Here is a 27,545-nt window from a genome sequence, read left to right as displayed (position 1 = left end):
AAGGTATAAAAACATTAGATATTTCACGAAAACTTAAGCGTGGTCATCGTACTGTAAAGACATTTGTGGCTAATTCAGAGCACAGACAGGTTCGTGCAGATAGAGGCAGAATGAAAAAGGTTTCTGCCAGACAAATTCATCAGATTAAGAGAACAGCTTCTAAAATGTCATTAAAAAGCAGCAAACAGGCATTTGAAGCTGCTGGTGCCTCTGGAGTCCCGCGAACCTCAAGGTGGATCCTTTAAAGGCTTGCAGTTGTGCATAAACCTACTATTAGGCTACCCCTAATCAATGCTCACAAGTAGAAACGGTTGCAGTGGGCTCTGGCATACATGAAGACAAGTTTTTAAACTTGTTTACTGATAAGTGTCGTGCAACCCTGGATGGTCCAGATGGATGGATGGTTGGTGGATGGCCACCATGTCCCAACAAGGCTGCGACGTCAACAAGGAGGTGCCGTAGTCATGTTTTGGCCCAGAATCATGGAAAGAGAGCTGGTAGGCCCCTATAGGGTCCATGAAGGTGGGAAAATGACCTTTGCAAAGTATATTGACTGACCACTTCAGTTCTTTACAACCTATAAAATGTTTTAACGCTGTTGTGCATAATAATTTGGACCAGTGCATTTTCAGTTTTTTATTTTTGAAATAAATATTATCATTAGGAGGTTTGTTCAATAAAATTAAAATTATACCCTAATAATTGATGACTTGAAAATTATACTGACTGTCATTTACAATGACTATAATATAGTGGACATCAAAGTTAATGTGTTTTGCTTATGTCACGTGTTCGTGGAGAGTCACTGGTTAAGTGGAATTGGGAATATTAATCACCTGGTCAATTAGAGTTGGGAAGGAGAGGGGGTAAACAGGGATGATGTATTCTATGTTAACCAACATAATACAATATTTTACAACATAGAACAACTTTATGCATTAAATCTTGATGTCATCAGTCTGTTGACTGCCTAACTAATGTCTTATTGTTGCGTCCCAAATGCATTAAGTTTTTGTTTTAGCCTCTCAGCGGCGTTTGGAAACTACAGAGTAGCCGCTATATATATATGTAACATATATGTAACAGTAGGCAGAATCATCTTTTATATCATGAGGTAATAATATATTGTGGCGTGGGCGGGGCGGCGGTAAAAAACGCTACAATATCTTCATTTGATTACCAGATAATCATTTATGTACAGTATATGTATGCAGGTGGAGCCATGGGTACCCTCTAGTGAAAAATAAAACACTTATTCCCATTCGTACTTCTCCAGTTTTTATTACACTATACAAATGACTTACACAAGGGAAATTTAGAGATCTGTAAAAAAAATTAGTTTTTTAAACTTAGAATACACTATTTATAATTTTTTTATTATCACAAATTCTATTTCTTCTGATTTGTTTCTTATTTAAATCCAAAGCAGTGAAAATAAAGTGATGAATGACTTTTACCTACAAAATTTATAGTAATACTTTTGTAATAAATGTAAAATAACAGCAACAGTATACTTTTTATCATCAGTGTTATGTATAACACAGTAATACAGTAACACACATTTGTACAGTATTCAGAATATTTAAAATGGACAATTATTTAAAAACAAAGTTTCTTTTGATTTTTAAGTAAAGAGTTTAAGGAATTTTTTAAAATATCAATAAATTAATATTAAAAGGTGACAACTTTCTACATGTAATAAACAATTTAAAGTAACAAGACTACATTTATCAAAATATATATACAAAAACAAATATCAATAGGATAAATCTAAGTCTTAAGTAATATTTGGTCTAAAGTTTGGCACGGTATTAAAATTTATAATAAGGAACGTACTAAATAGGGTTACCACCCCAAAATTTGCCAGTCATGCTGAACCTACAGTATTTGTCATACATTCAAAAGAATCTATACATATTTTTTAATCCACTTCTTCAATAGTTGGTCCCTGGCTGTTTGCTCCTGAAGCTGACCGTGTTTGAGCTCCACAGCTTCCAGCTGGCACACCCCCCTGGTACAACTTAGTGATGATAGGGTTGCAGACTTTCTCCAGTTCCTTTTGTTTATGTTCAAACTCTTCCTTCTCTGCCAGCTGGTTGTTCTCCAGCCAGGTAATGGCCTCGTTACACTTCTCAATCACTTTTTTCTTGTCCTCTTCACTGATTTTACCATTTAAACTTTCACCTTCCACACTGTTTTTCATGTGAAAAGCGTACGACTCCAGGGAGTTCTTAGCTGCAATCTTCTCTCTCTGAAGATTATCATCTGCTTTGTACTTATCTGCTTCCTGCACCATCCTCTCAATGTCCTCCTTGCTCAGCCTGCCCTTGTCATTGGTAATGGTGATCTTGTTCTCTTTGCCGGTGCTTTTGTCCACAGCAGACACATTTAGAATGCCGTTGGCATCGATATCAAAGGTCACTTCAATCTGAGGAACTCCACGAGGTGCAGGTGGGATGCCCGTCAGATCAAACTTCCCGAGCAGGTTGTTGTCTTTGGTCATGGCTCTCTCACCTTCATACACCTGAATCAGAACCCCGGGCTGATTGTCTGCATACGTGCTAAAGATTTGTGTCTGTTTGGTGGGAATGGTGGTGTTGCGTTTGATTAGAGGGGTCATGATTCCTCCTGCTGTTTCAATGCCCAGGGACAGTGGGGCCACATCCAGCAGCAGCAGGTCCTGGACGTTTTCAGAAGTGTCACCCATAAGGATGGCGGCCTGAACTGCAGCACCATAAGCGACTGCCTCATCTGGGTTGATGCTTTTGTTCAGTTCCCGTCCATTGAAGAAGTCCTGCAGAAGTTTCTGGATCTTGGGGATTCTTGTTGACCCTCCAACCAGGACAATTTCATGGATCTGGGATTTGTCCATTTTGGCATCTCTCAGGGCTTTCTCCACTGGATCTAGTGTTCCTCTGAACAGGTCTGAACACAACTCTTCAAAGCGTGCTCTGGTGACAGAGGTGTAAAAGTCGGTGCCCTCATACAGTGAGTCAATTTCAATGCTGGCTTGAGAGCTGGAGGACAGGGTTCTCTTGGCTCTCTCACATGCTGTGCGCAGTCTCCTCAGGGCTCGCTTGTTCTGGCTGATATCTTTCTTGTGCTTTCTCTTGAATTCCTCCACAAAGTGGTTGACCATGCGATTGTCAAAGTCTTCTCCACCTAGGTGAGTGTCTCCTGCTGTGGCTTTTACTTCAAAGATGCCATCTTCAATGGTCAGGATAGACACATCGAAGGTACCACCTCCCAGATCAAAGATCAGGACGTTGCGCTCTGTTTTCTTGCCTTTGTCCAGGCCGTAGGCAATCGCTGCTGCTGTGGGCTCATTGATGATCCTCAGGACGTTCAGTCCAGCAATCACTCCAGCATCTTTAGTGGCTTGTCTCTGAGAGTCGTTAAAGTAGGCCGGAACAGTAATAACAGCATTTGTTACCTTCTGTCCCAGATAGGCCTCAGCAATTTCCTTCATTTTCACAAGAACCATGGAGGAGATCTCTTCAGGGTTAAAGGATTTCTTCTCTCCTTTGTACTCGACTTGAACCTTCGGCTTTCCGCCATCACTGGTCACTTGAAAAGGCCAGTGCTTCATGTCAGACTGTACGACTGGATCGTCAAACTTTCTGCCAATCAGCCGCTTGGCATCAAACACTGTGTTGTTGGGATTAATGGCCACTTGGTTTTTTGCAGCATCTCCGATCAGCCTTTCTGTGTCTGTGAAGGCCACATAGCTGGGTGTTGTTCTGTTTCCTTGGTCATTAGCAATTATCTCCACTTTTCCATGCTGAAACACCCCCACACAGGAGTAGGTGGTGCCCAGGTCAATCCCAATAGCAACTCCTTTAGCAGAGGACATCTTTTTTGTTTTGTCAAATATCTAGAAATCACATAGACAAAAACAATAGCAGATGTTAGGTCAAGTACATTTACATATGTATCATTTAAATCAATAAACTGTTAATTGAAACTTAATTACAACAATTTAAAAACCGATGCCGATATGGGTACATATGTATATTATAGTAAAGATATTGATTATTAAATATCTAACTGTTAATGAAAATCAAACTATTAACTGAACCTTAATTACAAAAACTGCAAAACAGAAATACATGTATATTACTGTTTAATTAAAATCAATAAACTATTAATTAAAACTTAATTACTACAATTTTGAAACAGAAATAGATGTGAATTATGGGTAAAATATTAATTGAAAAATAAAGAAAGCATACAAATATTATTTCAGTTATTTTACATGAACTTATCTAATTTTTTCCCCTTAGTAGTAAAATGCACTAAATGTCGTTTTGTAAAGTTATTAATAGGTCTCGTGATGAATTTTAATATTATTCTTTTATCCAGTTACATGATAAAGTATTTATTTTAAAATGTGCATTTAATGTAAAAATTAAATAGTACTTACAATTATTAGACTCCTGCAATATATGAAGATTATGCGTTATTTCTTTTTAATGACTCTTTGATCCTCTACGCTGCGGCAATTCTCACTACTCGTAGACTGCTGTATGTTGCACGCGCTGTCATTCTGGCTTTTATATTCACCAGCGGACCCAGCCAATCTCATCTCACGCTTTCTAGACGCTTCTCCAAAGCTCGTTCGAACTCGACCAATCAGAAGATAGCCAGCTGACTAACCCGGAACATACTATTTTCAGCCAGAACAGAGGAGAAACTTCTGGAGAGTTCGGGCTAATTCCCTTCATGTCTTTCGCTAACCTAGTACAATAAGTCGCAAATAAAGAGTTGGGGTACAGAGGTTAGGCTAAGACTAAGCCATTTAAGGTTTTTTAAAAATATTTGGTGCTATTTATATTAATTCATATTTTGACGGCAGGCCATATCAACATAAAGAATGGGGGGGGAAACAAGAAATAACGAATAAAGTAGAAAACAGAACGTATAAAACATAACAAATTATGTGTTTTGGTAAAATAAAGCTGTGAAACCCTTTATCTAAATGAGTATAATGTTCTTATACTAAAATGCATATTATTGGGTCAAAGAAAAAAATATATTTACGCGTAAATCCTCTATATATTTGAATGAATTTTTATCGCATTACATCATCGTCCTATAGTCTAAGAGTTAGTGCAGTGACTAAAATGTGAAATAATCCCGAACTCTCTAGACGTTTCTCCGTTGTTCCGGCTAGAATGGTATGTTCACGAACCAAAAGTGGGCGGGATTTAGCGAGCTGGGTAACTTCTGATTGGTCGGTTTCGCACGAGCTTCGTAGAAGCGTCTGGAAAGTGCGAGAGGAGAACGGTTGAGTCTGTTGGTGAGTATAAAAGCGAGAAAGAAAGCTCGTGCAATAAACAGCCGTCTGCGAGTAGTGAGAGCTGCAGCAACGAAGAGGACCAAAGAGTCAGATTTAATAAGAGATAACACATACTCTTCATATATAACAGGAGTCTAAGATCTGTAAGTACGATTAATCACTTACATTATTACTGTCGTTATATGATATGATTTATAATCTCTATAAATTATAGAAATGTATCAAGTAAATGGATGTCAGAATAATTAAAAAATGCATACTGAAACCTTTTAATAACTTTACAAAACAAATCTTAGTGCATTTAATTCTAAGAAAAAAGAGAATAGATAATTTCATGTGTTATAACTAAAATTGGGCTGCTAACTTTATTATTAACATAATTAATATCATAACCGTAATATTCATGTATTTCTGTTTTGTAGTTTTTGTAATTAGGGTCCAGTTAATAGTTTGATTTTTATTAAGAATATAGATACTTATTAATTAATACTTTAACTATAATATACATATATTTCTGTTTCAAAATTGTTGTAATTAAGCTTCAATTAACAGTTTATTGATTTAAATTATGCATATGTAAATGTACTTGACCTAACATCTGCTATTGTTTTTGTCTCTGTGATTTCTAGATATTTGACAAAACAATCAAGATGTCTTCTGCGAAAGGAGTTGCTATTGGGATTGACCTGGGCACCACCTACTCCTGTGTGGGGGTGTTTCAGCATGGAAAAGTGGAGATCATTGCTAATGACCAGGGAAACAGAACAACACCCAGCTATGTGGCCTTCACAGACACAGAGAGACTGATTGGAGATGCCGCAAAAAACCAAGTGGCCATTAACCCCAACAACACAGTGTTTGATGCCAAGCGACTGATTGGCAGGAAGTTTGACGATCCAGTCGTACAGTCTGACATGAAGCACTGGCCTTTCCAAGTGACCAGTGATGGAGGCAAGCCGAAGGTTCAAGTCGAGTACAAAGGAGAGAAGAAATCCTTTAACCCTGAAGAGATCTCCTCCATGGTTCTTGTGAAAATGAAGGAAATCGCTGAGGCCTATCTTGGACAGAAGGTAACAAATGCTGTTATTACTGTTCCGGCCTACTTCAACGACTCTCAGAGACAGGCCACTAAAGATGCTGGAGTGATTGCCGGACTGAATGTCCTGAGGATCATCAATGAGCCCACAGCTGCAGCGATCGCCTATGGCCTGGACAAAGGCAAGAAAACAGAGCGCAACGTCCTGATCTTTGACCTGGGAGGTGGTACTTTCGATGTGTCCATCCTGACCATTGAAGATGGCATCTTTGAAGTGAAAGCCACAGCAGGAGACACTCACCTGGGTGGAGAAGATTTTGACAATCGCATGGTCAACCACTTTGTGGAGGAATTCAAAAGGAAGCACAAGAAAGACATCAGCCAGAACAAGCGAGCCCTGAGGAGGCTGCGTACAGCATGTGAGAGAGCCAAGAGAACACTGTCTTCCAGCTCTCAAGCCAGCATTGAAATTGACTCTCTTTACGAAGGGACCGACTTTTACACCTCCATCACCAGAGCACGCTTTGAGGAGTTGTGTTCAGACCTGTTCAGAGGAACACTAGAGCCGGTGGAGAAAGCCCTGAGAGATGCTAAGATGGACAAATCCCAGATCCATGAAATTGTCCTGGTTGGAGGTTCAACAAGAATCCCCAAGATCCAGAAACTTCTACAGGACTTCTTTAATGGACGAGAACTGAACAAAAGCATCAACCCAGATGAGGCCGTTGCTTATGGTGCTGCAGTTCAGGCTGCCATCCTTATGGGTGACACCTCTGGAAACGTCCAGGACTTGCTGCTGCTGGATGTGGCTCCATTGTCCCTGGGCATTGAAACAGCAGGAGGAGTCATGACCCCTCTAATCAAACGCAACACCACCATTCCCACCAAACAGACACAAACCTTCAGCACCTACGCAGACAACCAGCCTGGAGTTCTGATCCAGGTGTATGAAGGTGAGAGAGCCATGACCAAAGACAACAACCTGCTCGGGAAGTTTGATCTGACGGGCATACCACCTGCACCACGCGGAGTTCCTCAGATCGAAGTGACCTTTGACGTTGATGCCAACGGCATTCTGAACGTGTCTGCTGTGGATAAAAGCACCGGCAAAGAGAACAAGATCACCATCACCAATGACAAGGGCAGGCTGAGCAAGGAGGACATTGAGAGGATGGTGCAGGAAGCAGATAAGTACAAAGCAGAAGATGAGCTTCAGAGAGAGAAGATTGCAGCCAAGAACTCCCTGGAGTCATATGCTTTTCACATGAAAAACAGTGTAGAAGATGAAAGTTTGAAAGGCAAAATCAGTGAAGAGGACAAAAAGAAAGTGATTGAGAAGTGTAATGAGACCATTACCTGGCTGGAGAACAACCAGTTGGCGGAAAAGGAAGAGTTTGAACATAAACAGAAGGAACTGGAGAAAGTCTGCAACCCCATCATCACTAAGCTGTACCAGGGAGGGATGCCAGCTGGAAGCTGTGGGGCTCAGGCACGATCTGCTTCAGGAGCAAACAGCCAGGGCCCAACTATTGAAGAAGTGGATTAAAAAAACATATATAGACTTAATAAGTGAACTTCTAAGTACAAGCTATTACAGTATAGTACAGCAACATTTTTACACTGGAAAATGTAAATATTTGAGTCCTAGCGTACTGTAGGTATGTTCCTTACTGTATATAAGAGTTAATAGTTTACCACTCTTTCGGGCAAATAAACCTAAACATACAAGTAGTTATGCTGTAAATATTAGTTTTTGTTGGTGTGTACTTTTGTTTATACTCATATGTTGTTTTTATTCTAGTCTTAAGTGAATGTGCTGCATGCAAAATAATTTGAATACAAATATGTTACTTGGGATGATGTTAAATAGTGCGTGCTGTGCTATAATCTTGTTAAATTTTTCCTTTTGATACAAAGTACATTTGATTTTTTTTTAAAACATTCATCCATTGTTTTGATTGCATTGGATTTTCCTGAGAAATTATTTATATATATTTTTGTAAAAACAATTAATAAACAGTATCCATTGAACTGTGAAAAAGTTTAAATTGTGTTGATCACATGTGAATTTCCATGATGTGATGTACAGTATGTGTCATTGTTACATTGTAATAAAGTGAGACCTACAATTAAGCAAGAATGAGCATTTTCTTATAGTGTAAAGTGTGTTTATTAAGTCACATACTGTATAAAAAAGCCAATGTTTGTGTTACAACTCGTGTTATAAAAGTCAGTATATGATTATGATTATGTGATGCTGATTGATTAGCCCACAGTAATGCCATCATGGTGGTTGATTTGGACAGCAGAGGTCAGTGTTCATCAACCTTCTCTAGCACAGTTTAGTGCTTTCTCTATTTCCCATTTCATGTTTTGTTGGTCCATTCAGAACTTACATCATGTTTGTTAGGACATAAAAAAACTACAATGTTAAGTTGTGTAGTGCTGTGTGAGACAAAACAATCCATTTTGGCTAATTCTATTTCTGTCAATGAGATGTTTATACAAAGCACAAATTCTCCAAAAGCCCAGGAAACAATGTAATGTTCAATGCTAAATATAAACTCAAATTATAAAAAAAAAAAAAAAAGAAAGTGTTTTTCTATTGATCTAGCAAGAACTTATAATTTAACTTTTCTTTGTCACCTGTTATTTCCATCTTTGGATTACATCCAGTGTTTCCACAGTCAAACAAAGATCAAGAAACTTTTGTTTTTATTCATTTGTTTCAGTGAGTGCCGTTTTTTTTGTTCAGGTTTTTACTCTATAATTCAGTCTGCCATACAGAGTGATCCCCTCAGGGTTAATTATTGCAATATTGATTCTTTCTAAAATTGTTATTTTGGTTCAAATACAATATCAAAAGATCATTTCAAAAATATGGTATAAATTGTGGGTTTACTATATGTGACTGAACCTTAACTTGTCTTAAATATATTATAATACTCACTTATAACTAATACCTAGTACTAGCCTGATATTTTAAACAAATTAACCCATAGGTGATGCTGACTTGGAAGAAGTACACTTAAATGAGTGAAACTAGTCTGGCATCATTGCTTGCACATCAGTTTTGCACCATAAGAAGAGTCTGACCATTTGGAGATCTGACATTACTTCGCCACTGCAGGTTAAAGAAAAAATAATATTTTTCATGAGATTAAACTATTTATGGAAGCAATCTATAAAAATGGAAAGGCAAAAAAGTGTGCATAATAAGTATCTTACTAAATTACTACATTTCTGATTTAATTAACTGATTACACTAGTTAAAATAAATTTACATAATTAACCATTTGGGGCTTTATGAAATATGATATAAAGAATAATTAGAGACATTATTTACGTTCCATCAAAAATAAGTTTTGAAAGTCATGTCAGTTACAAGAAAACCAAAATGATTATAAATGTGTGGCTGTGATCTTGATTTTTTTTTTTTAAATAAAATAAATATCATAGATAGATAGATAGATAGATAGATAGATAGATAGATAGATAGATAGATTCTGCAGAATAACATAGAAGTTTCTCCTCTGTTCTAAAAAACAAAGTGAACTAAAACATAACCAAATTATATGGACTTAAGTGGACTTTTACGTACTGTACAGGTCAAGTTATTCAGTGCAAAATGCCACATGCCAGTACTAGCGTATATGCTCCTCATATAAGATTTGTGATAGATAATGGTAAAAGCACAAATACCAATGTATGAATCATTTATGCAATTACCTTTGATAAACTGATTACACTTGTTAAGCTAATAAACCTTTCTGGTCAGTTAGTTAATATGATGGCGATTTAAATAATAATTAAAATTATTATAAAAGCCCTGTCAGTTACATGAAGGCTTGACTTATTATTGAGAAGTAGCTGTGATCCAACTTTTCTTTGAAGAAATTTGTAATAGATAGATAGATAGATAGATAGATTTAATTGTGCAAAAAAGTTATGCTTTATTGTCAGACTCTCTCAGGCTCAGTTCATCACAGTAATGACTAACTTACATATATTTTTTGATTGGTTACATCAAAATGCAGAAAATGTGCACTGTCCCGTACTGTACATATACATAATATGTACCTTCATATTATATCTTGTGTACACTGAAAGAGGGTTGAGATACAGACAGTGCCTTATAAATATGAAATATAATATCTCTGTTTTAATTGTATGCTCTTAATACAGACACTGTCCCTGTTTATTTAAAAATAGTTATAGGAACAACTATACAGTCTAATGCTACCGCAAAACGTCAAATCAGGTTGTTTCCAAAATATTTATATTTTCTATTTGTTGTGTATTTTAAGGAAGCCTCGAGTCACTACATTATATTTTGGGATCAATGTCTGATCATCCAGTGAAAGAAGAGAGAAATAATTCCCGAACTCTCTAGACGTTTCTCCTCTGTTCCGGCGAGAATGGTATGTTCCCGAACTATAGGTGGGCGGGATTTAGCGAGCTGGGTAACTTCTAATTGGTCGGTTTCGCACGAGCTTTGGAGAAACGTCTAGAAAGCGCGAGAGGAGAGAGGCTGAAGGCGCTTGTGAGTATAAAAGCGAGAATGAAAGCGCGTGCAGCATACAGCCGTCTACGACTATTGAGAGCTGCAGTAACGAAGAGGATCAACGAGTCAGATTTAATAAGAGATAACACATAATCTTCACATATTACAGGAGTCTAAGAACTGTAAGTACGATTTATTATCCACATTATTCCTGTCGTTTCACTGTGCAGTAATGTTTGTGTGATGAATGAAGTCTGAACTAATATGATATAATTTATAATCTCTTTAAATTATACATATTTTATCAAGTAACCTGATTAGAGAATAATTTTAAAATGCATTTTGAGACCATTTGACAACTTTACAAAAATGACTCTTAGTACATTTTACTACTAAGAAAAAAAGAATAGATAATTTCATGTGTTATAACTGAAATTAAATTAGGCTAACTTTATTATTAATATAAGCAACATTTTAACCATAATAAACATGTATTTCTGTTTTGCAATTTTTGTAATTATGGGTCAGTTAATAGGTTATTGATTTTAGTAATTTTTTTTTTTTTTATATGTATTTGACCTAACATCTGCTATTGTTTTTGTCTATGTGATTTCTAGACGTTTGACAAAACAATCAAGATGTCTTCTGCTAAAGGAGTTGCTATTGGGATTGACCTGGGCACCACCTACTCCTGTGTGGGGGTGTTTCAGCATGGAAAAGTGGAGATCATTGCTAATGACCAGGGAAACAGAACAACACCCAGCTACGTGGCCTTCACAGACACAGAGAGACTGATTGGAGATGCCGCAAAAAACCAAGTGGCCATTAACCCCAACAACACAGTGTTTGATGCCAAGCGACTGATTGGCAGGAAGTTTGACGATCCAGTCGTACAGTCTGACATGAAGCACTGGCCTTTCCAAGTGACCAGTGATGGAGGCAAGCCGAAGGTTCAAGTCGAGTACAAAGGAGAGAAGAAATCCTTTAACCCTGAAGAGATCTCCTCCATGGTTCTTGTAAAAATGAAGGAAATCGCTGAGGCCTATCTTGGACAGAAGGTAACAAATGCTGTTATTACTGTTCCGGCCTACTTCAACGACTCTCAGAGACAGGCCACTAAAGATGCTGGAGTGATTGCCGGACTGAATGTCCTGAGGATCATCAATGAGCCCACAGCTGCAGCGATCGCCTATGGCTTGGACAAAGGCAAGAAAACAGAGCGCAACGTCCTGATCTTTGACCTGGGAGGTGGTACTTTCGATGTGTCCATCCTGACCATTGAAGATGGCATCTTTGAAGTGAAAGCCACAGCAGGAGACACTCACCTGGGTGGAGAAGATTTTGACAATCGCATGGTCACCCACTTTGTGGAGGAATTCAAAAGGAAGCACAAGAAAGACATCAGCCAGAACAAGCGAGCCCTGAGGAGGCTGCGTACAGCATGTGAGAGAGCCAAGAGAACACTGTCTTCCAGCTCTCAAGCCAGCATTGAAATTGACTCTCTTTACGAAGGGACCGACTTTTACACCTCCATCACCAGAGCACGCTTTGAGGAGTTGTGTTCAGACCTGTTCAGAGGAACACTAGAGCCAGTGGAGAAAGCCCTGAGAGATGCCAAGATGGACAAATCCCAGATCCATGAAATTGTCCTGGTTGGAGGTTCAACAAGAATCCCCAAGATCCAGAAACTTCTGCAGGACTTCTTTAATGGACGAGAACTGAACAAAAGCATCAACCCAGATGAGGCCGTTGCTTATGGTGCTGCAGTTCAGGCTGCCATCCTTATGGGTGACACCTCTGGAAACGTCCAGGACTTGCTGCTGCTGGATGTGGCTCCATTGTCCCTGGGCATTGAAACAGCAGGAGGAGTCATGACCCCTCTAATCAAACGCAACACCACCATTCCCACCAAACAGACACAAACCTTCAGCACCTACGCAGACAACCAGCCTGGAGTTCTGATCCAGGTGTATGAAGGTGAGAGAGCCATGACCAAAGACAACAACCTGCTCGGGAAGTTTGATCTGACGGGCATCCCACCTGCACCACGCGGAGTTCCTCAGATCGAAGTGACCTTTGACGTTGATGCCAACGGCATTCTGAACGTGTCTGCTGTGGACAAAAGCACCGGCAAAGAGAACAAGATCACCATCACCAATGACAAGGGCAGGCTGAGCAAGGAGGACATTGAGAGGATGGTGCAGGAAGCAGATAAGTACAAAGCAGAAGATGAGCTTCAGAGAGAGAAGATTGCAGCCAAGAACTCCTTGGAGTCATATGCTTTTCACATGAAAAACAGTGTAGAAGATGAAAGTTTGAAAGGCAAAATCAGTGAAGAGGACAAAAAGAAAGTGATTGAGAAGTGTAATGAGGCCATTACCTGGCTGGAGAACAACCAGTTGGCGGAAAAGGAAGAGTTTGAACATAAACAGAAGGAACTGGAGAAAGTCTGCAACCCCATCATCACTAAGCTGTACCAGGGAGGGATGCCAGCTGGAAGCTGTGGAGCTCAGGCACGATCCGCTTCAGGAGCAAACAGCCAGGGCCCAACTATTGAAGAAGTGGATTAAAAAAACTTATATAGACTTAATAAGTGAACTTCTAAGTACAAGCTATTACAGTATAGTACAGCAACATTTTTACACTGGAAAATGTAAACATCTGAGTCCTAGCGTACTGTAGGTATGTTCCTTACTGTATATAAGAGTTAATAGTTTACCACTCTTTCGGGCAAATAAACCTAAACATACAAGTAGTTATGCTGTTAATATTAGTTTTTGTTGGTGTGTACTTTTGTTTATACTCATATGTTGTTTTTAATTCTAGTCTTAAGTGAATGTGCTGCATGCAAAATAATTTGAATACAAATATGTTACCTGGGATGATGTTAAATAGTGCGTGCTGTGCTATAATCTTGTTAAATTCTTCCTTTTGATACAAAGTACATTTCCTGAGAAATTATTTATATATATATATTTTGTAAAAACTATTAATAAACAGTATCCATTGAACTGTGAAAAAGTGTAAATTGTGCTGATCACATGTGAATTTCCATGATGTGATGTACGAGTCATTGTTTCATTGAAATAAAATAAGACGCAAGAATGAGCATTTTCTTGTAGTGTAAAGTGTGTTTATTAAGTCACATATGAAAAAGCCAAAGTTTGTGCTTCTCTTATGAAAGTCAGTATATGATTATGTGATGCTGATTGATTAGCCCAAAGTAATGCCATCATGGTGGTTGGTTTGGACAGCAGAGGTCAGTGTTCATCAACAGTCTCTAGCACAGTTTAGCGCTTTCTCTATTTCCCATTTCATGTTTTAAATGTGCATTCACAATTTACATCATGTTTGTTAGGACATAAAAAACTACAATGTTAAGTTGTGTAGTGCTGTGTGAGACAAAACAATCCATTTTGGCTAATTCTGTCTATTTCTGTCAATGAGATGTTTATACAAAGCACAAATTCTCCAATTCCTTCAAAAGGAAACAATGTAATGTTCAATGCTAAATATAAACTCAAATTATATATATATATATATATATATATATATATATATATATATATATACATATATATATATATATATATATATATATATATATATATATATATATATATAAAAGCAAGTGGTTTTCTATTGATCTAGCAAGAACTTATAATTTTACTTTTCTTAGTCACCTGTCATTTCCATCTTTGCATTACATCCAGTGTTTCCACAATCAAACAAAGATCAAGAAACTTTTGTTCAATTGTTTTAGCAAGTGCTTATTTTGCTTGAAATACCACATCAATAATATCACAAGATCATTAAAAAAAATATGGTATAAATTGTGGGTTTAGTATATGGAACTGAACCCTAGCTTGTTTAAAATATATTATAATACTCACTTATAACTAATAAATATGAGGACTAGCCTCATATTTTAAACGGATTAACCCATAGATGACTTCTGACTTGGAAAAAGTACACTTAAATGAGTGAAACTAGTCTGGCATCATTGCTCGCACAGCAGTTTTGCACCATGAGAAGAATTTGATCATTTGGAGATCTGACATTACTTCTCCACTGCAAGTTAAAGAGTATAATAACTTTTTATTATATTAAATTATTTATGGAAGCAATCTATAAACATGTAAAATGGAAAGACAAAAAAACTGTGCATGGTGAGTATCTTACTACATTTCTAATTTGATAAACTGATTACACTTGTTAAACTAAATTTACATAATGAACCATTTGGGGCTTTATGAAATATGATATAAAGAATAATTAGAGACATTATTTACTTTCCATCAAAAATAAGTTTAAAAAGTCATGTCAGTTACAAGAAAACCTAAATGATTATAAATGTGTGGCTGTGATCTTGATTTATTTATTTTTTTAATAAAATGAATGTCATAGATAGATAGATAGATAGATAGATAGATGGATTCAAATGTGCAAAAAAGTTATGCTTTATTGTTAGACTCTCTCAGGCTTAGTTCATCACAGTAATGACTAACTTACATATATTTTTTGATTGGTTACATCAAAATGCAGGAAATGTGCACTGTCCCTCATGTACATATACATAATATGTACCATCATATAATATCTTGTGTACACTGAAAGACGGCTGAGATACAGACAGTGCCTTATAAATATGAAATATAATATCTCTGTTTTAATTGTATGCTCTTAATACAGACACTGTCCTTGTTTATTTAAAAATAGTTATAGGAACAACTATACAGTCTAATGCTACCGCAAAACGTCAAGTCAGGTTGTTTCCAAAATATTTATATTTTCTATTTGTTGTGTATTTTAAGGAAGCCTCGAGTCACTACATTATATTTTGGGATCAATGTCTGATCATCCAGTGAAAGAAGAGAGAAATAATTCCCGAACTCTCTAGACGTTTCTCCTCTGTTCCGGCTAGAATGGTATGTTCCCGAACTATAGGTGGGCGGGATTTAGCGAGCTGGGTAACTTCTAATTGGTCGGTTTCGCATGAGCTTTGGAGAAACGTCTAGAAAGCGCGAGAGGAGAGAGGCTGAAGGCGCTTGTGAGTATAAAAGCGAGAATGAAAGCGCGTGCAGCATACAGCCGTCTACGACTTTAGAGAGCTGCAGTAACGAAGAGGATCAACGAGTCAGATTTAATAAGAGATAACACATAATCTTCACATATTACAGGAGTCTAAGAACTGTAAGTAAGATTTATTATCCACATTATTCCTGTCGTTTCACTGTACAGTAATGTTTGTGTGATGAATGAAGTCTAAACTAATATGGTATAATTTATAATCTCTTTAAATTATACATATTTTATCAAGTAACCTGATTAGAGAATAATTTTAAAATGCATTTTGAGACCATTTGACAACTTTACAAAAATGACTCTTAGTGCATTTTACTACTAAGAAAAAAAGAATAGATAATTTCATGTGTTATAACTGAAATTAAATTAGGCTAACTTTATTATTAATATAAGCAACATTTTAACCATAATAAACATGTATTTCTGTTTTGCAATTTTTGTAATTATGGGTCAGTTAATAGGTTATTGATTTTAGTAATTTTTTAAATATGTATTTGACCTAACATCTGCTATTGTTTTTGTCTATGTGATTTCTAGACGTTTGACAAAACAATCAAAATGTCTTCTGCTAAAGGAGTTGCTATTGGGATTGACCTGGGCACCACCTACTCCTGTGTGGGGGTGTTTCAGCATGGAAAAGTGGAGATCATTGCTAATGACCAGGGAAACAGAACAACACCCAGCTACGTGGCCTTCACAGACACAGAGAGACTGATTGGAGATGCCGCAAAAAACCAAGTGGCCATTAACCCCAACAACACAGTGTTTGATGCCAAGCGACTGATTGGCAGGAAGTTTGACGATCCAGTCGTACAGTCTGACATGAAGCACTGGCCTTTCCAAGTGACCAGTGATGGAGGCAAGCCGAAGGTTCAAGTCGAGTACAAAGGAGAGAAGAAATCCTTTAACCCTGAAGAGATCTCCTCCATGGTTCTTGTAAAAATGAAGGAAATCGCTGAGGCCTATCTTGGACAGAAGGTAACAAATGCTGTTATTACTGTTCCGGCCTACTTCAACGACTCTCAGAGACAGGCCACTAAAGATGCTGGAGTGATTGCCGGACTGAATGTTCTGAGGATCATCAATGAGCCCACAGCTGCAGCGATCGCCTATGGCTTGGACAAAGGCAAGAAAACAGAGAGCAACGTCCTGATCTTTGACCTGGGAGGTGGTACTTTCGATGTGTCCATCCTGACCATTGAAGATGGCATCTTTGAAGTGAAAGCCACAGCAGGAGACACTCACCTGGGTGGAGAAGATTTTGACAATCGCATGGTCACCCACTTTGTGGAGGAATTCAAAAGGAAGCACAAGAAAGACATCAGCCAGAACAAGCGAGCCCTGAGGAGGCTGCGTACAGCATGTGAGAGAGCCAAGAGAACACTGTCCTCCAGCTCTCAAGCCAGCATTGAAATTGACTCTCTTTACGAAGGGACCGACTTTTACACCTCCATCACCAGAGCACGCTTTGAGGAGTTGTGTTCAGACCTGTTCAGAGGAACACTAGAGCCGGTGGAGAAAGCCCTGAGAGATGCCAAGATGGACAAATCCCAGATCCATGAAATTGTCCTGGTTGGAGGTTCAACAAGAATCCCCAAGATCCAGAAACTTCTGCAGGACTTCTTTAATGGACGAGAACTGAACAAAAGCATCAACCCAGATGAGGCCGTTGCTTATGGTGCTGCAGTTCAGGCTGCCATCCTTATGGGTGACACCTCTGGAAACGTCCAGGACTTGCTGCTGCTGGATGTGGCTCCATTGTCCCTGGGCATTGAAACAGCAGGAGGAGTCATGACCCCTCTAATCAAACGCAACACCACCATTCCCACCAAACAGAAACAAACCTTCAGCACCTACGCAGACAACCAGCCTGGAGTTCTGATCCAGGTGTATGAAGGTGAGAGAGCCATGACCAAAGACAACAACCTGCTCGGGAAGTTTGATCTGACGGGCATCCCACCTGCACCACGCGGAGTTCCTCAGATCGAAGTGACCTTTGACGTTGATGCCAACGGCATTCTGAACGTGTCTGCTGTGGACAAAAGCACCGGCAAAGAGAACAAGATCACCATCACCAATGACAAGGGCAGGCTGAGCAAGGAGGACATTGAGAGGATGGTGCAGGAAGCAGATAAGTACAAAGCAGAAGATGAGCTTCAGAGAGAGAAGATTGCAGCCAAGAACTCCTTGGAGTCATATGCTTTTCACATGAAAAACAGTGTAGAAGATGAAAGTTTGAAAGGCAAAATCAGTGAAGAGGACAAAAAGAAAGTGATTGAAAAGTGTAATGAGGCCATTACCTGGCTGGAGAACAACCAGTTGGCGGAAAAGGAAGAGTTTGAACATAAACAGAAGGAACTGGAGAAAGTCTGCAACCCCATCATCACTAAGCTGTACCAGGGAGGGATGCCAGCTGGAAGCTGTGGAGCTCAGGCACGATCCGCTTCAGGAGCAAACAGCCAGGGCCCAACTATTGAAGAAGTGGATTAAAAAAAAAAGCAGAAATCTCCTTTCATGTTTTAAAACAATTTTAGATATACCTGTTTGATTGTTGAAGAAGCAGCTTGCCAGTATATAATTATGTTTTTAGTTTATTGATTTATGAACTGTAAATCATTGCTTATAAATCTTTTAAACAAATGTAAATATTGGTGTGAATAGTTTTGTATACAATTTGTAATTAAAATATTTCATAACAAGAGCAGAAAAGTGTTTTCTTTTAGTCTGAATCCACTAAGAAAGCTTATTGTTGTTAACAAATACTCAAATATTCAGTACTGTACACTGAATATTTATAAACAAGCCATATAAAGATTGAATGGAGTTATTGATAATCTTTCACCAGCAGAGGTCAGGCTTAGTCTAAATTAGATAAAAGGCTCTTATTAAAGGAGTATATACATATAATGTGTGTGTACATTTCGGATAAACCAATCAAAGCAATGTACTTGTACTGTACTAAAATCCTAGCACATGCTTCTGATATCTTTCCCAAAAGAAAATACCCCTGACCCCCTCAACCCCCAAAATATATTTTCATTCCCAGCTGGTTATATCCCAGTGTTTTCGTACGTCTGTCATACAATAATATTTTGTGAATTTCTTTTAAAATTCATGAAAGTAGGAGAGACCATATTTTTATATCCCCTTTCTGTAAATGTATATTTAGTATTGTGAAACATGCTTGAGCCTGGTTCCTGTTACTGTCTATGTTATAGCAGCTATATGTTGTGTCTGTTTTGTCACAAAAAAAAACAACCCAGGCGGTAGTTCTGACATCTTCATTGTTTACTTATCTATGTTCATGAGTCTTGGGTTTCTCAACAACTGCCAAAGCCTCCTCATTCTGTTGTGACATGTGATTTTCACTAGTCTCATCCATGTGTCTGTAAATGAGAGTGATCTGAGATCATCATCACCAGCTTTAGATCAAACATTGTGTGAGTGCACTGAAACTAATTAGTTGGCTTCTTCTTGGAGAATGCAGATGCACAAGAGGAACATTTATTAATAGCTGCATTATACAAATGCCTGAAGTACTGAAGACATACTGCATGCTAAATGTCATATCAGACTTTATATATATATATATATATATATATATATATATATATCCCCCCACTGTGTGCATTTTAAAGTGATGGTCAGGTGTGAGGAGTGCTGATTTTAGGACATTTTACCAAAGATCTCACAAAAGTTCTTGGAACTAAAGCATGCATAATTTCTAAGCTAAGTTATTTGAATAAATATACATATTGGGGCTTTTTTTATATTATATATAAAATTATTACAGTTTATATATAAACTTGTTGCTAAACTACATATGTGACCCCTCAAGAACTAGGTGTACCAGTCTGTCTAATATGTGAACAGAAGCTCTTGGCTCTATGCAACTATTTAAGATATGAAATCTAAAGCATATCCTCTTTGTCCTCTTTTTATACCCCCTGTCCTTTAGAAAAAAAAATCTCCCTGTATCTAAAGTTGTCTTAACATGAGTAGCCTTCTCTTTCTGGAATGTCAATCTTGAAATTGAAAAAAAAACAAAAACATGAAAACAAAACTTGGTGTCGCGCACACCACAATAAGAATTGCGAGCACCTCCTCCCAGCTTAAGGACTGGAGTTAAAGTGTATTCATGTATGCATGCCTTTATGACATGGACAAATCATCCATCCTGAACAGGTGGTTCTTCTATATCTAAAAACACATGCATACATAAGCTTTGGCCTCTAATTATTATTAGTAAATTAGTTAGGATGTACATGTACATGGTGTAATTGTATACGCATACCTAAACACATAATGTTCCCTCCGGGCTGTGTATCTCTTCTATTGTTATCTTAACAACGTTCAGCAAATTAAAGCACAGATTTATATTTACCTTTTGCAAAGCAACATAAACAGTAATCTTGTTTAGCTGTTTTTTTTTTTACCATTCTATCTAACTTCATCCACACAAAATGCCATAAATCTATACCTACTTTGTACAGCTGTTTCTTTTGTCCTATATTTCTTCATATATTTTCTATATTGTGTATTTTTGTTGTACAGTTATTTTATTTTATTTTATTCTTTCTTAGTTAAATTTACCTTTTATTTTATTTTTATATTTATTTCTTATTCATAGTCTTTTATTTTAAGGTCACGAGCAGTTTTCTAAGAATTTCACTGCATATCGTACTGTGTATGACTGTGTATGTGACAAATAAAATTTGAATTTGAATTTGGACATGTCCAAACAAAATGCAGTAGCTGGACATGCATAATCATAAACATAAATCCATATTGATGTACTATAATGAAGCAACGTTTTTTAAATACAGGAACTATTATCTAGGAAATTAATGTAACCTTTACAGACCCTATAACTACAGATTTATTTTTACAGATATAATGCAACTATTCATATATTAAGCTCAAAGTGGTACAGTATTATGGATATTTACTAGAGATTTGGTGTATAATTGAACATTCTACTTATTAAAAAAACATGGGGATTCAATATAAAACTAATAACTATAAAAACACAATATAAAAAATCTAAGCTTTGATAATGGTAGGTTTGATTTCCACTGCTTTACTTCACTTTTTAAAATGCCTATAATCACAAGACTGTGCTTTGCCAAAACCATGGATCTGAGGCATAGTTGAGTACAAAAGGTTACAAAGCATCAGGACAAAAATGAAGGAAGTAGGAGCAGACATTTTATTTACAGCAGTAAGACAAGTTTGCATCACTGTTTTCTTCATACATTCAATCTGACAGATTTCTTTAAAATATATATCACAATATGTCTTTGATGTTGTGGTGTCTTTGGTCATAAAACCCATCCAAATCCTTCATTCACTCTCTATACTGCTTATCTTGTATCCTTTCGTGAGAGCCCTGGAGCCTTTCCCTAAACTCAGACCACTAGGTGGAGTAGATGGATGGAGTGCCAATCCATCGCAGGGCACAATCAACAGACTCACATTCACTCATACACTTTGGGCAATTTGGAAATGACAATAGCCCTACTCTACATGGCTTTGGACTGCAGGAGGAAATTAGAGAACCCCAAAGGAAACCCACCAAGCACAGGGAGATCATGGAAACTCCACGCACACAGAAAACAGGACTCAAACCATTTTACTGAAGAAGAGAGGCCACGGCGCTAACCATTACACCACTACCCTACACTACTGCAATTCCCTATCCAAATCAGGGATGCTTATAAATTATTTCCCGATTCAACTACCATGGAGGATGCAAACTTTTACACTTTTCGTTTGCACGGTGCCACAACTGCTAAATGATCATAATCGTGAATGAAATCAGAGGTGAGATGTTCTTCATTTCACTCTGTCTCTGATTGAAGTGTTTATGTATTTGTATTTCCTGTTATTTAATATTCAGTGGGGTTGCAGTAAACAAATCCTCCCCGCCACATCCTGCAGCTGTTAAATCTGACTGAGCCTGTTTATCACCTCTGTCATTACATTGTCTTCCTCCTGTTACTCCATCTCTCGCGCTTTCATGTGTACAAAGCAATTAATTCAAAATAACAAAAACAAACACTTGTGACCAAAGTAACAGGAAGGATAAGCAATGATCTGGAATAACGCAATGCCAAAAGAATGACGTTTTGACACGGATCTGTGATGATGCTCTCAGGATGGTGATAAGACAATAATTATCACATTGAGCGAGGTTGATTAATGAATGCTATCTGCTTCAGGGAAAACACAGCGGGTTGCTGAGCAACAGAGACAGTGGGCCTTGTAAGGCCTGATACTCTAGCAAAGCAAGGGGTCAAAACGCAAGCCTGACTAAAAATAACCTCACAAAGCAAGAGACAGAGAGAAAGACATACACGGAGGGTGTGTGGGGGGGTAGGAGTGGTTGTGTTATGGATGGTGCTTTCTTTGGGATATCCTCCACCCTCTCCTCTTTTAAGAATACCCAAGGACATCCCTCACTATAATTAACAAGTGTTAGCAACTGTCCCATCAGATATGCTCTCTTAGAGTCTATTCCTAACAGTACAGTCCCTCCCGCCCTCCTGAAACACCTGATCAGCTCACTCATACACGCTTCTGCATTCCACAGTGCCATCCGATCCTCCTCTGTCTTTCAGCAGCAGAGGAATTACGAAATGCCCATACTCTTAATGGTGTCTGAATGGTAACGTAATGTCCAGTGACTTCTGGATCATGTCTTTGGTCTATCATGCCAAAGTCTATTATGTCCAACATTATTAAAGTTTGAAGCTGTTTTTTTTGTCATTAATATTTCTGACAAGTTATTGTCTTATTTTTAGAGAAGAATACACACATTGCAGGACCATATTAACCTTATTATATATATTTTCATTAACAACTTGCTTTCTGATAACATAAAAAATAAAACACAACATGTTTTAAATAAAGAATGAAGTGGTATATGTTAATCAGTGTGCATTTAAGTAATATCACATGTGAGACCTTGAATGTGATATTACTTTTATACAAAAGTTCTACCTAAACTTTTTATTAGCAACAGATTATGATTTGTTTTTTGTGCAAGATTTTGTAAAGAGCTAGCACCATGGGCCTCTAGAATGTTAGCAAGCACAGTAGCAAGAAGGAAAGAGAGCCACTTTCACTTTCATTTTTCATGAGAAATTATATATTAAGGATAAGCAAGGTTTAATGTCATATTTTGATTTTATATTTTATTTTATTTACATGGCTTTTTTAAATGTTATTAGTATATTGATAATATTTTTGAGTGGCTGGAACAAATTATCTGCATTTACAATATTTCCTATGAGAAAATCTATTTTGCAATACAAAATTTTAACTTAAGAACTCGCATCCAGAACGGATAACTTTCATTTGTCGAGGTACCACTGTAGACAAAGTGTTGTTAATGTTATCAGATGTGTTTTTTTGCTGAAAGTGTTTTCATGATTGGTATTAAATATGGTTTTGGAAAGCAGCTGCTCTCCCCTCTTTCTGGTAGTGCGGACTGTGCCGGCCCACTTTCACCCACGCCGGCGACCAACAGTTAACGTTATTAATGATTTTATTCAGATTACTCCGTCGACATTAAATGTTATGCAATTATATTTAGTGTTCTAAAATGTTTAATACATTTTTAAAAAATTTTGTTAACACTTTTTCTTATACTGCTATACTGTTTATTAAGTCCCTGTGAAATAAATTGTAATTTGAATTACTGCTAATTTTAACTTCAAAGCTGATGTTATGGAGAATTAATCAACACCTTTTGATTATTTAGAATCCAGAAAATCGGTAGTTCTGGCAGATTACACTGACCTTTTCCCTTTTTTTCTTTGGATATTTTGAATTGTGAATATTCGTTTGATGTGCTCATAAACATGGTGTAACAATGATCCATTTGTGTGTGCACCGAGTGTTCTTTATAGTGTATATGTCTCTATGTGTCTTTAAAAACATCACATACAGCATCATTAAATCTGACAAAAGCTTTTTATATTAAATTAGATTTCATCAGCCAGTTATAAACACCTACATTTCCGAGCCAGTATCTTAATATCTAAAGAAATTTGCTACAGTATATGAACTTTAGCAGGAATGTTAAACTATTTAACATTCATTTGATTACAGTAATCAGTCTATGGTGCTCAGGATTGCAATGAATCCAGATCCTAGCCCAGGAACACTTGGCATGAGATGGGAATACACCCTAGATAGGACACCAGCCCACAGCAGACCATGGCTAGACATATGTATGCGCACACACACACACACACACACACACACACACACACACACACACACACACACACACACACTCTCTCTCTCTCTCTCTCTCTGAAAGTGGCCATATCTACAAAATACTTACATAATTTGTGCATTCATTTGTTAATCAATCAATCAATCAATCAATCAATCAATCAATCAATCAGCTTATTTAACTACCTATCATGGTCAAGATTGCATTGAATCCAGGGTGTAGCCCATGAATACTTGGCATGAGATTAGAATACACCCTGGTTGGGACGTGGGTAAAACATGCAAAACACCCCACAGAAATTGAGCTGACCTGAAACAGTATCTCTTATGAATCAAAGGTGGTGCCTGAAAAGTAGGCTGTGATTTATCTTGGGTACTGAAACTGGCCATAATATGAGCTTTAGACTTAATATGGCACTTAGCTATTGCTAGAGCTTAAAGCTTAAGTCATGCCCTGGGCCGGGACATGACCGTGACACTGAAAACAAGCAGGGGGTTGGACCAAAAGATTAAGAGCCTATTATATTTATTATATCTACCTTACAGCACAAATAAATGATTTTCTCACATCTACAGTACCCGTTTGGGAGCTAGGGCCAAAGTGCAAGGTCAGACCGGAAACTGCACCCCTGGAGAGAGGGGAGGTTAAGGGCCTTGCTCAAGGGCTTAACAGTGGCAGATTGCTGGTGCTGAGGCTTGAACCCCTGACCTTCTGATCAGTAACCAAAGGCTTAACTGTTTGAGCCACCGCAGCAATGTGTTTAAGTGATCTTTAATTTTAATTATTTATGATTTACATCTTTTCCAAAACCATGTGAAAAGTTTTACAACATGGCTGTTTAAGAAATGAGGAGCTACTCAATGCATCAATTAGAATTAAAAGATCAAACATATTAAGTAGTAATCAAATGTGTTTGTTTTTTTTAATCCAAACTACAACTTTGACAGCTGCACATAATAAATGCTGTTTACGAGTACATAAAAAAATTGTATGCAAGTTGCTCTTCCTGCGTTGGTAAATCCTTTAAATTAAATAACCTGAAGAATACAGTATCAATGAGCTGGACACTTAACTGAGAAAAATTAATGGTCAAGATGGTGAAATTAGTTCAAAAGTGACTTATGTCAATGCTAAAAACAATGGTAGAAGTTACCGGTGTAAGATCAAAAACATGTGGGGTCAATCTGTGGTCTAAAAAAAGTGCAAAGGTTCACAGGTTAAAAGTTATAAGGAGGTTACAATGAATAAATAGAAGTAACTAAAAAAGTATTATTGTGATAGGAAAATTTTAATACAAATTTAAATATAAGACTTACTGTATATAAAACTTATGCATTTAATAATGTATAGATTTTTATAAATTATTTAAGTTGCAAAAGTGACGCAGGTGCACCTGGTGATTATTTCATATTTCATTATTTTCATTTAGACAAAACAATTCTGTCCAAAAAAAACTGCATTATTAACCTTAAATATTTTTTTTTTTTACAAATTATTTCAAATAATACTGCACACTCATGCATGAATTTCCGGAATGTTGTATGGCATGTGGGTCATCGTACATTTGCCATACCTGAAATGTAAACATGCAAAAAAGACACAAGATCTATTTATACCAGAATGACAAAAATGTTGCTCAACAAATAGTGACAGAGGGTCCAGGCTAAAGTATCTGGCTCTTTTACACAACTGCACCAAGACTAAACTTGGAGTTTATACTAGTGACTATTTGTGAAGACTGAAGACATAGCTGTGAGGCTGAAAATGTAAACACTCAGAGGAAAGAAGAACATGGCAGGTACTATATATAGTGTATATGTAAATCATGAAAGTGCTATTTATTTATTTAATATTTAAAAATTACAAAACATTTATATAAACATTTAAAGGCTTTGTTTTTTGTTTTTAAGATTTTCCCAGAAAGTGTTTAAATGGAATGTGTAACAGAAGATAATCTTGACGAAACTCTTCTCGCAGATCACCACATGTGTGTAGCGTAAGGGTGTAAGTAGGCTTCTTCTGATTGTGTACGGTGCATTAACATTGATCAGCGTGTGTACGTACTGTATGTGCGTTGGGGGTCTGTAAGCTGATCTTAGGGGATATTGAGTTAAATGTCATTGAGCTTCGGTGAGGTACATGATGACAGATCAGTCTGTGTTAAGGTCAAAGGTCACAGTGCAGAACAGCAGCTGTAACGAAAGCACGAAAAAAGAAAGAAAGAAAGAAAGAAAGAAAGAAAGAAAGAAAGAAAGAGAAATATAATTACACACATCCTGTCTTACTGTGCATCCGGTATTGCACATACTGTATTACACATACCCTGTCTCTACCTTTAATGGTTTCTCACCATGTTAGTGCACTTTGTTTGATCATATTTCTGGCATGACATGATGTTAACCATGTTGAAATCAAGATATGTACTGTATAAATAAACTCTAAAAACATTAACACTCAGTAATGTAATGCTGAGACAGTAATGCTGGTTCCTGTCTACCTTAAAAGTCTCACTTTGTTTCTTTCTAATCCGTGTACCATTATAGTATAATAATAAAAATAATAATAATAATAATAATAATAATAATAATAATAATTATTATTATTATTATTATTATTATTATTATTATTATTATTATTGTTATTATTATTATTATTATTATTATTATTATACCAGTAAGAATAAATGAAATTTCTGAATGGCCTGCAGCTTTGAAATCGGCCCCTTATTGGAGGCTGGCGGAGGCAGTGGTCCTGTAGGTTCACACTGACTTAATAGTGCACTCAGACTGCTGTGTCTCTCCTTCTGCTTTAACCACTAATTACACAGACTTGTATTTTACGTTGCGTTAGTTTTAAATTGCTAAAGTGAACTCGAAAGGCTTTACACCTTTCTCACACTCGCACTCGTGCGCACAAACTTTTCCATGCCTAGTCATTTGGGCTGTTAATCCCCTGAACAGAATGTCCCTTACTTATTCTCAGAACCACAGCTCTCTCTCTTTCTCTCACCCGGACTTACAGTTATTACACACAAGCACCCGACGGTGAGCCAAGGTGACCTCTTTCTGCCCCGTAAGACCAATAAGACACTTGAGCCATCACTCACTATGCCTCCTATGCCTCACCACTCAATACCACAATCCCTAACTCCATGCCTTCCATCCTATACTGACCATGTATGTTCCAAAAACAGACACCATTTTCAGACCCCTGCTTCAAGGCTAACGCCGTCACACACACAAATACACTCAGGCCCACAGTTGCTGCCAAATTACTCCAGGCCCCTCTCCCCATCACAGGCCCAGCCCCTTCTCCATATATACGTGCCACCTCAGCCAATAGGTGGTCTTGCAAGCGTGTGCCTCTAGGCAAAGGG

General features: G+C 37.4%; 4 protein-coding genes across 4 annotated transcripts; 3 read left to right on the top strand and 1 right to left on the bottom strand.

Annotated features, from left to right (window-relative positions):
* Window positions 1-1,457: 1,457 nt before the first annotated feature.
* LOC128544235 (heat shock 70 kDa protein 1-like) lies at window positions 1,458-4,538 on the bottom strand. Its single transcript, XM_053514293.1, has 2 exons — window positions 4,424-4,538; window positions 1,458-3,874 (listed from the first exon to the last, which is right to left on the bottom strand). Exon 2 carries the CDS (start codon window positions 3,851-3,853, stop codon window positions 1,922-1,924), a length of 1,932 nt encoding a protein of 643 aa, XP_053370268.1. The 5' UTR covers window positions 3,854-3,874; window positions 4,424-4,538; the 3' UTR covers window positions 1,458-1,921.
* An 811-nt stretch (window positions 4,539-5,349) lies between these two features.
* Window positions 5,350-8,457, top strand: LOC128544236 (heat shock 70 kDa protein 1). The gene is made up of 2 exons (XM_053514294.1): window positions 5,350-5,442; window positions 5,929-8,457. The coding sequence occupies exon 2, from the start codon at window positions 5,950-5,952 to the stop codon at window positions 7,879-7,881; it is 1,932 nt and encodes a 643-aa protein (XP_053370269.1). The 5' UTR covers window positions 5,350-5,442; window positions 5,929-5,949; the 3' UTR covers window positions 7,882-8,457.
* Window positions 8,458-10,930: 2,473 nt separating this feature from the next.
* On the top strand, window positions 10,931-13,782 carry LOC128544898 (heat shock 70 kDa protein 1-like). Its single transcript, XM_053515211.1, has 2 exons — window positions 10,931-11,021; window positions 11,457-13,782. Exon 2 carries the CDS (start codon window positions 11,478-11,480, stop codon window positions 13,407-13,409), a length of 1,932 nt encoding a protein of 643 aa, XP_053371186.1. The 5' UTR covers window positions 10,931-11,021; window positions 11,457-11,477; the 3' UTR covers window positions 13,410-13,782.
* A 2,160-nt stretch (window positions 13,783-15,942) lies between these two features.
* On the top strand, window positions 15,943-18,489 carry LOC128544474 (heat shock 70 kDa protein 1-like). Its single transcript, XM_053514608.1, has 2 exons — window positions 15,943-16,032; window positions 16,462-18,489. Exon 2 carries the CDS (start codon window positions 16,483-16,485, stop codon window positions 18,412-18,414), a length of 1,932 nt encoding a protein of 643 aa, XP_053370583.1. The 5' UTR covers window positions 15,943-16,032; window positions 16,462-16,482; the 3' UTR covers window positions 18,415-18,489.
* The last annotated feature ends 9,056 nt before the right edge of the window (window positions 18,490-27,545 follow it).

The sequence above is a fragment of the Clarias gariepinus genome, chromosome 16 (assembly GCF_024256425.1).
Source record: "Clarias gariepinus isolate MV-2021 ecotype Netherlands chromosome 16, CGAR_prim_01v2, whole genome shotgun sequence".
Taxonomy (NCBI): domain Eukaryota; kingdom Metazoa; phylum Chordata; class Actinopteri; order Siluriformes; family Clariidae; genus Clarias; species Clarias gariepinus.
This window is presented reverse-complemented; position numbering and strand designations above follow the sequence as displayed.

Excerpts from the sequence above, each read along its gene's own strand:
- LOC128544235 (XM_053514293.1), bottom strand. The coding sequence starts at position 3,853 with ATGTCCTCTGCTAAAGGAGTTGCTATTGGGATTGACCTGGGCACCACC.
- LOC128544236 (XM_053514294.1), top strand. The coding sequence starts at position 5,950 with ATGTCTTCTGCGAAAGGAGTTGCTATTGGGATTGACCTGGGCACCACC.
- LOC128544898 (XM_053515211.1), top strand. The coding sequence starts at position 11,478 with ATGTCTTCTGCTAAAGGAGTTGCTATTGGGATTGACCTGGGCACCACC.
- LOC128544474 (XM_053514608.1), top strand. The coding sequence starts at position 16,483 with ATGTCTTCTGCTAAAGGAGTTGCTATTGGGATTGACCTGGGCACCACC.